Source organism: Tetrao urogallus (genome assembly GCF_951394365.1).
Source record: "Tetrao urogallus genome assembly, chromosome: Z".
In the NCBI taxonomy this organism is placed as follows: domain Eukaryota; kingdom Metazoa; phylum Chordata; class Aves; order Galliformes; family Phasianidae; genus Tetrao; species Tetrao urogallus.
The window spans coordinates 28,839,785-28,858,037 of record NC_136816.1 but is presented as its reverse complement, the minus strand read 5'-3'; the positions used below and the strand labels follow the sequence as shown (position 1 = coordinate 28,858,037).

General features: G+C 41.5%; 1 protein-coding gene across 1 annotated transcript; it reads right to left on the bottom strand.

The window, feature by feature from the left end:
- Positions 1 to 1,397: 1,397 nt before the first annotated feature.
- On the bottom strand, positions 1,398 to 9,510 carry GIN1 (gypsy retrotransposon integrase 1; the record flags this gene model as incomplete). The annotated part of the gene is made up of 7 exons (XM_079548247.1): positions 9,369 to 9,510; positions 8,245 to 8,438; positions 6,840 to 7,145; positions 5,515 to 5,703; positions 5,250 to 5,417; positions 4,540 to 4,828; positions 1,398 to 1,696 (listed from the first exon to the last, which is right to left on the bottom strand). The coding sequence occupies exons 1-7, from the start codon at positions 9,505 to 9,507 to the stop codon at positions 1,398 to 1,400; spliced, it is 1,584 nt and encodes a 527-aa protein (XP_079404373.1). The 5' UTR covers positions 9,508 to 9,510.
- Between the last annotated feature and the right edge of the window lie 8,743 nt (positions 9,511 to 18,253).

Here is an 18,253-nt window from a genome sequence, read left to right as displayed (position 1 = left end):
GTTCTTTCACTTAGCTTTGAACCATTATACCACAGGCATACCATGTAAAAGGTATGAGTTCCTACATGAGCTGGGTACCTAATCAGACTTGTGGATAAAGTCTTTTTACCTAAGTTTAGTAAAAGCCTTTAATAAATAATACTTTCCTCTTCCAGGTTTTCTCTAAAGACTACCATTATAACTAGTCCTTTAATCTAAAAGCCACCTGCATTAAATGCCATATGATAGCCAGCAGCAGAGACGGTAAGGAATGCAGGTGTTCAGAGGGCAGGAGAAGAAAGTCTTCTGCAGTATCAAATGGATGCTGCTCCATTTCTAAATTCAGCCCCTTGCTAGCATTCTTCCTCTTCCTGTCTCTCCCCTATAAAAGGAACAGCTTGCACTCATCAGTTTGCCACATGAGAGTTTTTGCTCAGCTGACTTTAGGAACAGCCACATTTTAATCTTACCAAGAAATACAGTCTTCCTGGCAGGAAGTCCAGGCCTGCAACAACTTATTCAATGAATTCAGAGAATGAACAACACTATTCCTCACCTTTCCCTGGGCACTGTCAGCAGAAATCTCCCAATCTATGCTAGCTCTGGGAAGATGTATCACTCAGGGAAACCAGATGCTTGTGAAGAAAGAACAAATGAATGCTGACTGCTCTTATGATTTTGGCATACGTGAGGAACTAAAACTGCTCTCCTAGCAGAGTTTTGATGAGCAAGGGAGCAGCTGAAGGCCTTGCTATTCCATATGCAAAACATTACCTGTACTTTTGGCAGCTTTACCTTAGAGCTGTGAACTAGAGTATAAATTCAAAGACGTAAAAATCAGAGCTTGCAGCTTCTTATGAACAATAAAAAACAGTTTTATAAAAGGAAAAGAAACGTCCTGTTCCTGTTATATCAGTTTCTTTGCCCTTCTACAGGGAAGACAGAATTTCTGTTGTTTAGATTATGTGCATCCCACAGCACTTCTGCCTGTTAGGAATGAGTCACATGAGGACTAATGAAAAAGTCATTACAGCGAAATGTGTTGTGTCCTGAGAGGGTAACAGTAAAGCTGGGCCTTATAATCATTTTACTAATATAAACTGAGCTACAAAGGCATGATGAGAACACGTGCTTTTACCACGTTGTGACAGTACTGGTAATTGAATGCTTACTTCTCAATGTCCACTTCAATTAACGCTGGTCATTTACTTGTTTTTAAGTATATACAGTAGAACACGTGCTTTTACCAGGTTGTGCCTACATTTTGTTAACAGAGTGATTGCTTTTTAATGCCCACTTCGGTATTCTTAAATTCATACAGCAAAGTGGATTTGGCTGAGGAACTTGGAACTATTTAAACTTTGTCTGTCTGCCACATGTACTCCAAACTGTTTGTCAATGAAAAGCCATGAGCCTGCTTAAGAATCTTCTATCTTGGTCTCAAGTGTCCAGCAAGGTGAAGGCCATTGTGCTGGCTTTGCATTGTTTGGTTCAACGCAATGATCTTCTGTCATCTCAGACTGATGTCCACCATCTGCTGATTCTTGGTCTTTGCAGGCTGAAGGTGGTGTTTGCACAGCAGAAGTGACACTTCTCACATAGGCATTTATTTCCTCTTCAGCAGCAGGGTCCTGCTGGCCTGCATTGTAGGATCTCTCAGATAAGCCAGTGTAGTCATGGTCAACAACTCTTGCATCTTGTAAAAAGTAGTGGTCATCTGCAAAACAGAAAGCACCCTTTAATGCAGATCCTTCTAGTTCACTGAAAGCCATACTGAAGATGACAATGGGGTACCACCTGGATTACTGGAGTGACAGCAGCCTGATTATGTGCTTTTCTTAATTCTACTAAACAATAAATGTCTGGTTGCATCTCATATATCCATGAAATGATGATTGTGATGTTTAGAAGAGTTGTTGGTTTTTTCCTGCTGTGTTGTAGACTAGCTTGAAGACTGTCATAGTCACCTACTGAGCTAGTAACTTAAATGAATAGACATGCACATTCTTCTGCTTTGTGCACCAACATTCACAGAAATGTGGCATCTCCAAACTCTTGCTGGGAAATTGCAGTGCAGCACAATAGCTTATTTTTTGGGGGGGAGAAGAGAAACAAAATAGAATTAAAAATTAAAACAGTTTTATAGAATTCTATGACAACAGCATTGATTAGTACTATATAGCTCTACTGAACTTTTCTTACTGTGTTTGATTTTTCCAAGGGAGATATAATAAAATTAAATGCCAAATTAAATGCACATCAGCATGAAATTTATACTTTTCTCCTGGAATATGGCATCAGGACCTATCTTCTCACTCAGATGAGGACCCTATTGGGAAAATAAGTTTTCTAGGGGCTATGAATTCATTCAGGAGTTACAATTCTCAACAGATGTGTCCTCAATCTGTCTATGCACATTCTTGAATCACTTGAGCATTGGAACCACATGAATTCTCCTGAGTTTAGTATTTAAACTAAACTACATTAATGCATGAAAAAAATATTGCTTCAGACACAAGAATGCTTGTGTACACAGGGTGCTCTGCAACCTCTGCCAGGCATTCAAACACCTGATAGCAAGCAACCCAGGTTTGCATAGACTTCTAATTTGTAATGCTTCTGCCAAGAGTATATACTAGTGCACTGACTCAGGATTTATCTTTAGACCAAGAGTGTTACAAAAGGCTAGAAAAATGCCTTGCTTCTACTTGCCCTTTCTTCACTGCATACAACTTTAAAATCATATAAAAAAAAAAAAGCACTCAATTTTCAGCCTTTGTCTTTCCTGCTAAAAAGCTCAAACCCATACTTCTAGTGCAACAAACAGAAGAAAACCTGCTCTAAAAATCTGAAGTGTAAGCAAAATCTGTAGCAGTACTAAAAGGTCATGGACACCTCACTTAAGCTGCACTTTCCCACATTCATTTCAGAGAGACAGCTGCAAATAATTTGTCCCCACTCAAGGTTATGCAAAGGGACAGCTATCAGTCTGCCACACCAGAGCTAGAGGAACAAGAAGTTAGTTGCTAACAAAGAACAGTCCTTTGTTAAAATACAGATACTTGTGTCTTTAAGGATGAAAAAGCTGTAACTCACTGCCAGGTTTCACTGCTATTATTCTAATGAAGCTTTGCTTCCTTTCCTGACTTCTGTTAGGCCATTTAGTAAAGGCTGTCTATTACTTTGGACAAACCTAGTTTACTTCTCTCCGCAGTGTAAATATGTATGAATATAAAAATATCATTTTAGAATTCATACATATGCATAACCCACTGATTCTCTCTCCCCCGCCCCTCCCATCCTGTGTCAGACAACAAATCTTCAGTTACTCCCTGGGAAAGGGAAGAAACCCTCCCTTTGCTTTCCACTTCTGCAACGTTTTTTGGTGAACCTGTCAGACTAATCCTACAAAGACGGCTGCACTTTGCTTTCCAGACTCAGATACAATTTACTCAAGCTGCTGAAGCAGCTGCACAGGAACTGCTTGCAGGCCAGGCACGTGACTCTGCATCTCAGCTCAGCAGTTCAGCCAAGAGCTGGAAGCCACAGAATCACGGTCCTACAGCAACAGCAGCATCCGAGAGAACCTATGTGACACTGCAGTCCTGGTGACACAAGCTGCAGCAGAGGCTGACAAATGGCCTTATTACCAGCTCCTGATGTGAAAATCCAGAATAACCTTCATCTCTGTAAACCCTCAGTTTTATGTGATGGAAGCAAGGGCTGTCTCAACATAACTGATGCTCTTTAAAGAACTAGCTCTCAACCACATGTGCTGAAGAGGTGGAAATCCCTCCACTTTTCTTTTCAAGAATCCTGAACAACAGTGACAGAAGTCTTCCAAACGCTGGGAATTCCTTTTCCTACAGATGCCTGAAGTGACCCACAGGCAGCATCAGCAGAACGTAAATGGCTGCTGTTGTTTGATTAATACAGACCATTGTAAAAGGGTACATAGAATGTGCAAGAGAAATAGTGGCAGCTGGTTACCTAAGTGTTTAGGAATTTACCTCTTCATGACTGCAGTTTAAAACAAACTCTCTGCAAGTCAGGTTTTTGATGTAGTTTTTGTAGTTCAAGGTTTTAGAGGACAGGTTTTTTGTCTAAACATGTACTATCTGTACCAGCCAGAGTAAGCACAAACAAACAGACAAACATTTCCAATGCACAAAGACAATTAATATGGATCCTGTCTGTATCAAAACAAGAACACAGTCAGAAGATGCTCTATGAATACAGTTCAGTCTGATTATACTTCTAGAATATTTCTGTCAGCCAGCATGAACAGGGCCAAACCACATATTAGAAGCAATTAAATGGATTTTTTTTTTTAAAGACTTCAAATACGATTCATTAACTTTGCTCCACACTCTACATAGGTTTGAAGCCATTAACACACGCTGTTCTCATTTAATAACAACTGTAATGATTTCTCCACTAGCTAGTGTTGGTTCCATTCACCCTGGTATCTGAGTGATACTTTTTCATTGTGATAACCTCACCTAACACTCCTGGCAGTAAATTTAACAATATACAAATATATAAAACATACACACACACCTTTTTCATTGGACCGTCTTACGTACGGCTTGAGGTGAGACATCTTGATGGGCCTTTTCAATCTGGATCCTGTGGCATCTCTTAATATTGCACAGCCATTTTCTGTAATATAATCTATAATACAAGGACCAACCCATTCTGACTGGAAACGACCATCTTTCCACCAATTTTTTCTTTGTCTGAGGACTTCATGACCAACTTTAAGTCGAAGGGTACTTAATTGCTTTGGCTTTCTTTTGATGTTGATTTTATTTCTAGGTTTCTGTTCATCTGAAGTGGTTTTCTCCACCTGCAATAGACATTTAAATGAATTACGTTTTCTTTATCCAGAAATAACCAAATATTTTCATAACATTGATTAATAATGCAGAAGTTTAACATTAAATGTCTTTGGATGTCATCATATGTAGAACTGGAGTGTTCTGAAGAAATGTATTTTATCTTCATGTCCTAAATCAATAGTCCATAGGAAATGTTTTTCAGTTTCCTCGAATATGCAGTCCTATAAGTCAAGCACAAATCTTCTGGAAACATATTTATTTTCTTACACATAAGCATACACACACTGGACCCCAGGGATTGCAAGCTGAAGAAAAAAAAAAAAGCATTGCTCTAAAGGTTGGTTATACTTCAAACTTAAATCTCTCCATCTTGTGTTTCTTTTCTCATCAGTCTCCTTCCTAGTAAAGGTTGAAATTAAAAACATGTACCTGGCCATTTGAGGTTTTCTCTTCTTCAAGTGCTTGATTAGCTCCTCTAGTTGCTTCAAATATTTTTGCAAACATGTTGTCTTCTCCTTCCACACATATGTTCATTGGTTCAACAACATACGGGTTACGACTAAACATTTGGAAATAAGGGGTGTTTTGATCTGGCTCCTATTTATTTGGGAGGCAAGAAACAAGCCAATTCAGTATGCAGTTTTTGCACATATTTTGTGGGACTTCAGTCAAAAGAGGAAGAATGCTTACTTACCAAATTAGTCAAATTGAAAGCATAGGCAATAGCAGACAAATGTTCATCCCAGTCGTTTGGATGATCTATGCAGTATTTGTTAAGAAAAGCTTTGACTGTCTTGCATGTTCTTTCACTCATTTCATTGGTTTGAGGATAAGACAATACTATTTGTTTCATTCCAAACAGTGCAAATAGTTCTTTGTTTATCTTAGAAAGAAAAATAAGACAATTACTGAAATTTTCCATTTTTTGTATGCAGTTAAGGTAAACATACTCAGTGGTTTTCTGAGTATTTTGCTGGTGAGGGGGCAAGTGAGCAAAAGTCTTCTATATAAAGATTGTTCTGAAAGTAATGCCTCCTATTTTATTACATTGGCCCACAGTGGCTGTTGCTGGTAGAGCAGAAGATGTTGGACCTTTCCACCAATATTCCACTATATTTTTTTGACACGTGACAGACTGAAGCAGAGGGGCAGTCTGATAAAACTGCGTCTGACATAGAAGTACGTGCATATAAAGCAAAGATGTGTCGTTTAAATCCACCATGTAGGAAAAAAAAAAAAAAAAAATGGCACCCACTGACATTCGTCAACACTTGCTGGATGTTTACGGTGACCCAACAGTGGATGTGAGCACAGTGAAGTGGTGTGCTTCAGCAGTGGTGACAGTGGGTCACTTCCATTGGTGCAGATTTTGATGAGCACAGTATGCAGGTTCATGTTCATAGTGTAGTTAATGGTGCTATGTTGAGAAGTTGTTCTGTGAAATAAGAGCTCTATCAAAGAGACTGGTCACTGTACTGTTGTCATTTCCATGGATATAAATATGAGGCACTACTTTTGGAGCAACCTACTCTTACATAACAGTCTAAACCTAGGATTGAGTACTAAAGGAATCAGCATGGGTCAGCATACAGTAACCAACGGTTTCTAAATGTATTTCTGCCACTAACACAATTTATTATTTTTTTCATATCAAAGCCTCATGATTTCATAATTTCTGTGAGGATCAGATAAAGTTCACTATATCTAAGTGTATTTTAACATTGGTTTATCTGCCATATTGGGCAACATGAAATACTGGATAGATGAAATACAGTGGAATGTTGGTGTGTAAAATATTGTGTCCAACTAAATGACAAAATAATGCAGTATGACTATTAAAAAGTCATTTTGCTTTGTTTTTACCCAAAGAAAACAGTTCTGGGAAAAGAGAAGAGAATAAAGAGAATAAGCATTCAAGATTTACCTTTTTTTCTCCTCACTAAAGGCCTAAAATGCAAATTTACTGAGGAGAAAAATACATTTTTCTTGAAAAAACAAATCATCTATGTAAAGACTTACCTGGTGAACAAGCTCCTTCCCTTGGTCAATAGGCATTTTTTGAGGTGGTCCATATAAGAAAAACACACTGATGATTGCCCTAGCTATTTCAGCTGCTGAAGTATCACGCAGAGGCAAGATAACAGTCCATTTTGTGAACAAATCTATCATGACTATGACATACTTGTGGCTTCTTTTGGTAGCTCTAAATGGACCCATTAAGGCTACAGTGACTGCTGTCCAGGGGTCTTCTGCTTTGATAGGGTATGGTTTGAATGTGGTGGTGGTTGTACTCTTTGCCACTTGGCAATGCTGGCACGCATACACCTAGTGAAGAAGCAAGGGAAGATCCTGTCAATAAAAAGTGATGGTAAAGGTTTACAACAATGAAATATCATAAATCTCTACTATCCCTCTGTAAGTCAGGTCAGATCAGATCACATCAAATTCATTTTATCATCTTTCTTATGATTGGCTACCCTTAGATTTTTCCAGCCCTAGGATAAGAAAAACAAAACCAAACAAAAGCACAGTGAAGACCAGGGGAAGGGTGTGTGCAGCAATTCAGGGCTGATCTCCCCTCATCCCAAAAGCACCGTGATAGTTCAGGTGTATAATATCAAATTCAGATTTCATCACCATCAGTAAATACTAAAGGAAGCATGAAGCACCCAAGCTTGAAATAAAACAATTTCAATCATTTCCCTTTTGCTTCTGTTGCAAATGCTGCAGCCAGTAAACAATGGCAGTGAGCAAAATCTGCCACAAACAACACAGATCAGCTTTATCTACAGGACAGAACTCATTTTCCAGGTTTGAGTGAAAGCAAGACTCATTTTCGGTTCATGTTACAGTTGCACTAAGTACTCAGGTGATGCAGCAAGCTGATAGCAGCAATAATCTGGCCACAAGGAACAACGTTCACATACAGTTTGCTCAAGGATCAGCTTCTGCCTAGGGATTATGTCAATGTATCTTTGGGTGAAGGAGAAGGAATATCCCAAAGTAGTGATTTGTTTAACTGCTTCCCCAACACTCTAAGTTGGAAGGCAGAGGCCCATTCTCATCTGCCAGCAGTCACTCTGGCCAGCTGTGCACTCAGGATGGTATGCTGCAGCCTAACAAAGATATGTAAAAGGGCTTGCCAGAGAAATGCCCAGTACACTGAAAGAAGTCATGTCTCTCTACCAGTAGCTAGCATACTACATAGCTGTATAGCTATACAATATAGCTGGCTACACAGTTGAGACGAAAAATAACAAGTAGCACTGCACTTTGACATAAATGCTACTTAAAGTTTGATTGTAAGCTTCTGTAACCTCATCATCAAGCAATGATGAATGCTGCATCAAAATCATACAGTTACAAAATGTTTGCAACAAAGACTACATTTAAAAAAAAGTATCCTGTAGCTATGTGACCATACCCACTGTTTGACATCATTTGTAACAGAGGTCCAGTAGTAATTAGCTTCCACTAAAGTCAGCGTCCTTGATATGCCATGATGAGTGCCTGCAGCATTTTCATGGCATTTCTGAAGCACCTTTTTCTTTTCTTCATCTGAGACAATTACTAGGCGCATTTGTTTTCTGTCTTTTCCAACGTAGAACAATTTATTTTCTGGAAAGAGAAAAATACCAGCAAGTTACAAACAAGAATATTGCCTTCTATAGTTGGTCAGTTTGCTGAACTATTGGGAATGATTCAGTGCAGAATTTATTAAATGAACTTCATTTTACCTTTGTGTGAAAGTAGATTTGTTGTGGGTGGTGTTGGTCTTTTTTTTTTTTTTTTTTTTTTTTTTCTCCCTGATTTGTTTGATTTAAAAAGACTCTCATTATTTTCTCTTAAGAACCAATTGTTCACCAACATTTAACTATCTGAACATGAGGTGTTAAAAGGGCAGGTCAGAATGCAAACTGTTCCCACAGATCTTCAACAGTAACACAAGATAGTCCTGGGGTGTGAAAGGGATGCAGGCAGTATCATGAGGTGCATTGAGTGCTTGCCAAGCAACCACACATTGTGATCTGTGGCTTTAACTCCTTCCTGTCTTCTCTCTAAAAAAAGTTGGTTGGATTGGATGTGACTGAGAGCACAAAGCAGACGCAAAGGCTCCCTATGTCTTCCCAGGGATATAACAAAGCTAGGGTGGGTCAGGAGGCTGTAAGGTAACAGAGCAAAGTCCTGCTGCCCAGTCACACACAAAATGTTTCAACCAACCCAAACCTTCCTTGTCAACAGCCACAGAGCAGGACTTCTACTGTTGTCCTATAAACAAGGTGTTGCAAAAGAAAGTTCCCCAGTATCTAAATTAATGTTTGTCTTTCTAACAGATACATAAAACTTTTGAGCAAAAACTAGAGGAGACTAAGTTTCTGTAAACATTCTGTTATATATTAACAAGGGACAGGCAGGCTGCTTATTCATGGAGGATGTATATTAAAAATCACAGCATGCTGCACAGCAAGATATCACTCTCAGTGTTTGTATCAGTAAATCTTCACCTAAAAATCAATTTCTCAGACTAGTTTGGAAGAACATGTTTACCTTTGAAAACAAATTTTTTGGCTGCTCTTCTGATTCCACTTCTTTCACTTGATAGCGTTGTGGGATGGTACTCCCCCGTTCTTTTGTAGTATGCAATCTGTTTCAGGTGGAGTCCACCATTTTTTCCACTACGGACCATTGCTAACCTGTTCAAAATGCACAGCATTTGTTAGTTGGAGCAGCTATGAAAGCAACACATCTTCACTGGTTTAGCTCATAAAATTACTGCAGTTTAGACAGAGGTACCCCAGTGAAGTAGCAAATTAATTTATCTAATTGAGCTTTTCCTCCCAAAAGCAGCTGTATTTCAATCCCACAAATTGCTTCAAGTGCTGTTAAGCTTTGTACACCTGAGGGCCTTTTGTACCATTCATTGCATGTTATCATAGAATCTCTAGAGTCAGAAGGCACGTCTAAGGGCCATCTAGTCCAACTCCCCTGCAGTGAACAAGAACATCTAGATCAGGCTGTCCAGGGCCTGCTGCAGCCTTGCCTTGAAAGTCTCCAGGACGGGGCATCCACCACAACACTGGGCAACCTGAGCCAGGGCCTCACCATCTCACCGTAAAAGATTTTTTCCTTATATGTAACCTAAATCTACCCTCCCTGAGCTTGAAGTTGTTTCCCCTTGCTCTGTTGCCACAGACCCTGCTAAAGAGTCTGTCCCCTTCTTTCCTGTAGCTTCCCATTAGACACTGAAAGGCCACTATCAGATCACCTCGCAAGTCTTCTCTTCTACAGGCTGAACAGCTCCATCTCCCTCAGCCTGTTTTCATAGGTGAGGTGTCCCATTCCATCATCAACATGGGCAATCATGAGCGCCACCTGACACGCCATTTTGCCATACACAACATTGGTTTTGTCAACGTCTATTTTGAAATTTCTAAACAATAGGATCTTCCATTATATCCACTAGAGAATGACAGGTGAAATTAAATCAGAAAAATTGATTGTCTTACTTTTAAACATTTAGATAGCTTTCACATGGAGGTGTGCTGCGGACTAGATGTGTCCAAACAGTCACCCTGATCTGAAAAAAAAACCCACACAGACAAATGGGAAAAAAACAACTTCCCAGACAGAGACTGACACATTTATTTTCTTCATTAATTCATTTGACAACCGGATTCTGAAGCCCCAAACGAGACTGTCTGCAAGTTAATAATTAATTCCCTGACATGGGCCGACTTCTCTGATCACATTAATAAACTAAAATGTCATTAGTAAAATGCGTCATTGGTACAGGAAAAGCTTAGGTGTACCACTGAATAGCCTAAAAATAATTACCAATTAATGATAAGCAGAAATATTCGCACAGGCCCAACGGGCTCATGATTTCTTTTCTTCAGATCTGCTCCTGCAGTAATGAACATGCAGATGGAACAGCTTTTTGATCCTGCTCTAATTGACCTGTACTAGAGCAGGATCAGGTTTAGAGCCTGCCACGTTGTTTTAAATGAATGCCCGTTATCCACAGCATTAAACCAAACTTCTTTCTCATCTTTCCAGCAGCACAAGACCAGACAATGTGACAACATGCAGCCTGCTAAAAGGAATAGTCAGACTGTCTGCCATATCTGCTAAGCGGCACATAATTATTAAAAAAAGTGACAGTATCCAGCCACTCCAGAATCCTCCACCTCTTTACATGTCGATGTTATTTGAAAGCACAGTGTATAAGCTAGGGTATTTAGCTTCCAATTTCTAGATTCTCACCTGCCTTTACTATTTTTAGGGTGGGAAAAAGGTAAAGAGCTCCACTGTGATTATATCTGTTTTTAATCACCGTTTTCCTGAGAAAGTGAAATGCTGTATCTTATTTATAGAATATCTTATTCCCTTTATGTAGCGTGGCTGTGTTATCAATGCCAAATGCATGCCAGGAACTTCTCATTCAACCAATGACAAGACCTTTGACCCACTGAATATTTCAGTTTGCATAACCTAGATCCAGCTTGCAAAATAGCCAAGTCATCATCCAACATTACAATTTCAAAGTAAAATTGTCATAATTGAGAGAATTTCCACAACTAAACAACTGTTCCCATCAGAAAGGAGAGCATTTCAGGAAAGGGAGGAGTGAATCCAAAAGACAGTACTCTTTTTAGCTATCTTGGCTGGCATTCCTTTTCTTGGAAATTTATATCTGATAGTACAAGCCAAAGCAGCTGAGCTGGTAAACTGGATAACAGCAATAAGAAAGGTGAGGCTACCATGATAAATGTATTGTTTCTGCATTGTTAAAGCAGTTAATTAACTAGCACATCTGATAGTAAAAGATTACTGGTAAAGAACAGTTAAAATATTCCATCTGCTAAGCATATGCATTCAATGTGTCTTCACTTAGGGCTACTGCTGAAGGCCAGCCTGAAGTTACAAGAGCATGCCTTGAAGTCACAAGTGGCTGGGTACAGTTTCTGAAGTAATAGCAGAGATGCTGGTCCATTTTGGATGGTAACAGATTTATGCTGCACGAAAAGATGTTCCAGAACAATCTTTATTCTTTCAGCATGAAAGATCTGATCACACATGTCTTGCTTGAGACTGTGAAAGTTCCCTATGTAATATATGGTTATAGGTTCTAAAAAAATAAAGTTGCGCAGCAGTAAGATCTATCTGAGAAGCAGTGCAGCTTATACTTCAGCTGAACAGAAGTTTTGACTTAATTCCTGCAATGTCAGTTTCTGTTATAGAAATGTGGCAGAGTGCACATAATCTTATGAAGAAAGAACACGTTTATGTATCTTGTGTAGCATCCACAAACATTTAGAGTATTGTGTGTAATCCTGAGCCAGCAAATTTAAGTGCTTCAGCAGGCTGCTGGACTCCTGCCTAAAAGGAAAGCATTAAGTGAATTTCCTTCCGGCATATTTAGCTTGCTGTGTCCCCACTCACTTTTAGGTCTGTGCACTTGGTCTAATAATAAAAAAAATAAAAATAAAAAAAACCAAAAACACGTTACACAACCTTCTGTTTCAGTTGTTTTAGAATAAACCATTACCACAGATAATTTACACAATACTTCCATCAGTATTCATACCTTAGCTAGTACTCTATGCAAATGAATTAATTATATAATGAGTCATCAGTCCTCAGTACTTTGAAGTAGGGAAGGAATATATGGTTTTACAGTGAAGGAAGAGGCTGATACTTCCCTGTAAGCAGAGCTGCTCTTGCGTTAGCATCTTTGTCAAAACAGCCATGGCTTGTGACTATTTTGCCTTTTAATGTCCATCTTCCATCCCCACACAAACTGCAATAAGATTCTGAGATCCTGTAAATGAAATGTTTTTTCAAGAACATTTGTGTTTCTTTTCCCCCTTTTCCTGAATCACAGGATCGTAGGGGGCTGGAAGGGACTCCTGGTGATGACCTAGTCCAAACCATCGACTAAACCAGGTTCCCTCCAGTAGGTTGTATAAAACATCCAGGCAGATTCTAAATATCTTCAGAGAAGGAGATTGCACGACCCTGGGCAGCCTGTTTGAACCGTCATGGTAGGTAAAGTTCTTCTTCATATCTGTACGGAACTTCCCGTGTTGCAGGAAGTTTGTGCTCATCACTCCTTGTCTTGTCTCTGTATACAACTGAAAAGAGCCCAGCCCCATTCATTTGACTTCACTCTTCAGATATCTGTAAGTATTGATAAGATCCTCTCCCAGTTTTGTCCAGACTGAGCAGCCCCAAGTCGCTCAGCCTTTCCTCAGAAGGGAGATGCTCCAGACCTCTCACCATCCAGCCCTCCACTGGACTCTCTCCAGAAGTTTCCTCTTTTTTCTTGAAGGCAGGAGCCCAGAACTGGCCACTATATTACAAATGTGGCCTCACCAGGGTGCAGCAGAGGGAAAGGATCACCTCCCTCGACCTGCTGGCCGCTCTCTCCGTGATACACCCCAGGATACATTGGCACTCTTGACCACAGGGGCACGCTGCTGGCTCATGGCCGACCTGCTGTCTACTAGGATCCCTAAACCCTTCTCTGCAGAGCTCTATTCCAGCAGGTCAACCCCTAACCTGTACTGATGTGCCTAAACAACCATAAATCAAAGCTGTTTTCATCCTGACCAAGCAGCACCAGAAGCAGGAATTCTCCGGATAGCCTTGCATGATCTCCTCAGAACCAAAACCCTCCCTGAATGGTAACAGACTTCTGCCGCCCCAAGGCATGCTTGCTATTAGGTCCCCATGAACGTCTCAAGCGAGGAAGGAGCCGCTCCCACCTCCTCCGATAGGACTACAGCCCCCATGGTGCACTGCGCCGCTCAAAGCACGCTGCGCAGCCCGCGCAAAGCACGCTGGGAGCCCCGAGCAGTCGCTATCCGCCGAACGGCTCCACCTGGCGAGGCCCGCGCATGCGTGAAGCGGCACCGGCGCGATCTTTTTCCTCCCCCCTGTCCCGCTCTTTGCTACTGATTCGCACCCCCTTCTTCGGGATCCGCAGACCAGGTCAGCGTCACGCTGGGCGCTGCGCAGGGCCACAGGTACGCACCTGCTCCTGCAGATGTACTGGCTCATCCACAGCCTTCTCCCGGTCGCTCAGGAGCAGCGGCGGCAGCGTCGCCACCCCTCTGGTCGGGACTTATGTGGCGCCCCCGGAAGTGCGGCGGGCAGGGTGGGGGCGGGGGCGGGCCGCCGCGGGGGGCGGGGCGGCGGCGGCGGCTCTTCAATGGATCGCGGGGGCGCGAGCTGCGCCTCGGGCAGGTGAGGCGGCGGTTGCTAGGTGTTGCGGGGCGGCGACGGCCGGGCCGGGAATTTGAAGGTTAGCGGTTCTCACCGGGACCTCGCGTGGCCGGGACTGTGGGGGGTTAACGGACTGTAGAGACGGACGGTGGCAGGAGGGATTGGGCTCCGCTGTGTGCGGCGGGCGCGGCTCTGCGGAGCACGGTGAGGCCGCCTCGGCGGCGGGTGGGGCTCCGAGCGCAGTGCTGCGTGCGGGGCGGCGGTGTGTCTCCCGAGCGGGCCCGGAAACCGCTGTGAGTGCGGCGCAGGGCTCGGGCAGGGTGGGTTGCCGTTCTCTTGGCACCTTGCGGTGCGGCCGCGCTCGCAGGGAGCTGATGTGCGGGTGAGGCGGAGGTAGAGAGCCCGCGTCACGCTGCGCTTTGTCCTGGTGAGCGGCGGCGATCGCGCAGCGCGCTGCCCTTCTGCACGAGCGCTGCTGTGTGAAACTGCTTTTGGCACTGAAGCTCCGTGCTCCTGGTGGCTGTGCCGAGAGCGGAGCCTCAGGGAGTTGCACCTGCTGCAGCCTTGGTGCTGAGCTTTTTCCCCTTCGCAAGCAGTTGGTTGTCTAAACGAAGTCATGTGCTCTTTGTGAGGGTATGGAGAAGCTTTTTTGACAGGCTTGAGTGGGATCTCTAAAGAAAGACTGTCTTTCTTGGAATGTTCAAAGTTGGCATGAGTGTAGAGGTATTCTTGTGATGTGTTTGACAAGATTTGTCGTGGAAATGAACTTGGAAGTCAAAGGACAAAAAGGTTATCTGCTCTGTGGCTGTGTAGGACTCTTGTGCCTAATATAACTTTGTTTACCTGCTTAAAAAATACTACTGCTCTATCTTGAAGGGATGATAGTGATATTTACCAGAAAGCTTTTTTTAGCCTTCTAAGGTGGTTCAGACACTTGTTTTGAAGTATTGTAATATCACTTTCTAGTTTACACTCTCCATGCTGAAGGGCTGTAGGCTGCCCAGCTGTAAGTGCAGTGCGTAGAATGGCTCAGCTTAAAACTTGGAGTGAGTTTTAGTAGACTCATTGCAGATGCAGGAAAGTCACACTTTTGGTGGATGAGATGTTAGGAAAGCATCGTTTTTCTCAGTAATGGAAGTTGTAAGGGGTAAATACTTGTTTTGAACAGGTTTTTCATGTTGTTTGGTGATTCTTAGTGTCTGGAAATTCTTTGCCTAGAAAACTGCAGTTACTAGGGAGGAGAGTAAACATCGGGAGATCAGCCAGAAGGCTGATGCCTGCAAACTATAGCAATTGTGCTTTAAGACCAGAAATCTAATTCACCACCAACCTCAAAGGCATGTTTGTTTCTCATCTGTAAGTTGGCTTTATGACAGTGTCCTGGTTCATATGGCACTGTGCAACTGTCAATTTTCAGCACATGATAAGAAGATGTATGCAACTGCTGTTATTTGGTTGGCCAAACTGCACAGCACTTCCAGAAATGTCAGTGCTCTTCTAAGTAGCAACTGTCCAGAGCTGCTCCCAATGGGAAACACTGTTAAGACGGTTGTTCATGGATTCCTGTAGGCATCTCACTGGGGAGGTATTGCACATCACGTACCTCCTGCTTGAAATCTGAAGCAGTGAGCCTTCAACACTAAGAAGGAGCCCTTAGCTTCAAGAGAAACTACAGGTGAAGTTGTTTTATGGCAGCTTAATGATCAGAGCATTTGGATGGAACAGGTCAAAGCACTGTTTATGTTCCCTCCTGTCTTGGTGGTTTTGAGTCCCAGTTTTCTGTTTATTGGAAGAATGTTTTTACCTTCTCTCTCCCAGCCTTCATGATTCTGTAACCACTGAGCTGAAAAAAAATGTGAGTAAAAGCACCTATACCCTTCAGAGCTAAAAATGGACTGCAGGTAGCAACAGTACGGTAGTTATTTGGCCAGGGAGAACCTTTGGAGCACCTGATGAGCCAGGAAGGCTTCTGGCTCCTCTTCATTCAAGTGCATCTTCTGATCTCAGTAGCACTCAGTGGAGTGAAACTGAAAAATTGGTCAGTTTCAGTTGTGCAGTGGGAGCTGTTATAATTTTTCTGGTGGTGTAATGCGTCCTAAAACTTCCTGTTCATGACAACATGGTACCTCCTGGCCAAAGCAACAACAACAAAAAAACAAACAACAGGTGTTTGGAGAAAATTGGTTACTTTAAAATAAATGTATATTGGCTTTTACCTAAGAAGTCAGATGGCACTAAAATAATGCATTGCAAAGGAGATCTGTAAGCTCTTAAATTTCGTTACTATTATGGGCATTTAGTGATGGAAGGTACACAAAATCATTCTAATTATTTAAAACTGTGCACACAAATTTAAAATTAATAGAAAAAAAGAGCATCTTTTCGTACTTGCATCACACATTTTGACAGCCTGCTGAGCACTAGCAGTACAGTGCTCACTCCAGTGGCACACTACTTACTTTCTCCTTGCAGAACATATATTCTAGCAGAATATATACATGCAGAATGCATATTCTAGCAGAGGAACACTAAGACAAATAGACCTCAACAATTGTTAATAGGTATTCACCCAGTTTTCCTGTTTCCACTCTGCATGTTTCAACAGCTCAGGAATCCAGCCTTGGTATTTCCCAAATTTACTTAGACCACGAAGATTAGCATTCCAGGAAAAGCCAGCATCAAATCCGCTTAACACAGCAGCAGTGGTCTGAACAGACATGTAAAAGAGGCTCAGTATGAACAGCTATGTTATGAATACTAATAAAAGCACAGACAAGTCCTTTAAAAGAGAACGTAAAGCATTTAACTAACACCTCTTGGGTGTAGTGACACCTATCAGAGAACAAATACTACCTTCACTGAATTCTAATGGATGGTAATGGAACAGAAATAGAATAAAAACGCTTCTCGTCTGTTATCTCAAGGTAAAAAAAAAAAAAAAAAAAAAAAAAAAAAAAAAAAAAAAAAAAAAAAAAAAATGCACACATCATCCAAGAAATAGCTACTAAATGCTTATAAACCAGGAACCACTCAAACATACTTCTTTTGGGAATGCCATGAAAACTACAGAACACTTTTGTGACATCTTAGCATTTAGCTGTACAAGAAGTGTCACTGGTGCTCATCTGTTACATCATTCTATACATAAAACAATAAAATTACAAATGGCTTGGGTTGGAAGGGACCCCAAGGATCACCAAACCACTAGAAATCCATTATGTTTCATCCAACTCAAATTAAGCAGTGAAAACCTGAACAGTTTCCATACCAATTTTCCAGGTTGTCTCAGTAAGGTGTCAAAAGACTTCTTCCTGTTACAGCTGTTGCAACTACCGTTTGCATTAACAACAGCAAAAACATTTGCCTTACTGTAGCTAAAAAGCATTTTGTCTGTTTAGAACTTCAATACTGCAACCCAATTTAAGGCACAAAAATCCACAGAAGGCAGTTGGTCTGTTGGGTTACTGGTGGTGTAGAAAGTACAGTAGGGGGTAGCAGAAGTGAGATGGAAAGGAGAACAAACTGGTAGTCATCTGCATTCTGAGAGCTGACAGCACTGATATGGGATCTGCAGGGGTAAGAGCCTAAGCACTTCAAAAATCTGCCAAAAAAACAGTGACACAATGAGAATTATAGTAAAAAGACAATTCTTCAGCTTCTCTGTTAGTTGCTTTTAGTAAGCCAATTGGTTGTACCCAAAAGCCTAGCAGAGCTCTCTGTCAGGTTAAAAGCCATAACTGATGTTACAGACAGCTGTGAATGTGCCAAAGTCTTTGCTTACAGGAACACCACAAATATTTCGAGCAGTGTTCCAAAAGCATTCTTGCTTCAGGTGCCTTCTCCAAACAGCAATGAAACACCTCTCTGACAGTCCTTCTGAGGTAGCTGGGACTATTTCAGAAGAGAGTTCCATCCTTTTGCTCTGCTATTATTGTTTCTACATGGTATACAATTTGAGAAACAGCAATAGTAAAATTATTACATGGTAGTTTCTGCATTTTTTTTTTTTTTCCTATCTCAGCTAACTATAGATGTGTTGGAAGGCTTCTGTAAGTTATTCGCTGTATTCACAGTTAGTTACACTCAGATTTCTCTTTCCATGTTACTTTCCTTGGACTCTTGTTACTTTATGCACCATGGGAATGGGGTAAACTCCTCTAATTTTACTGTAGCCAAAGTATTTGAAGAGAAAGAGTTTCAATTCC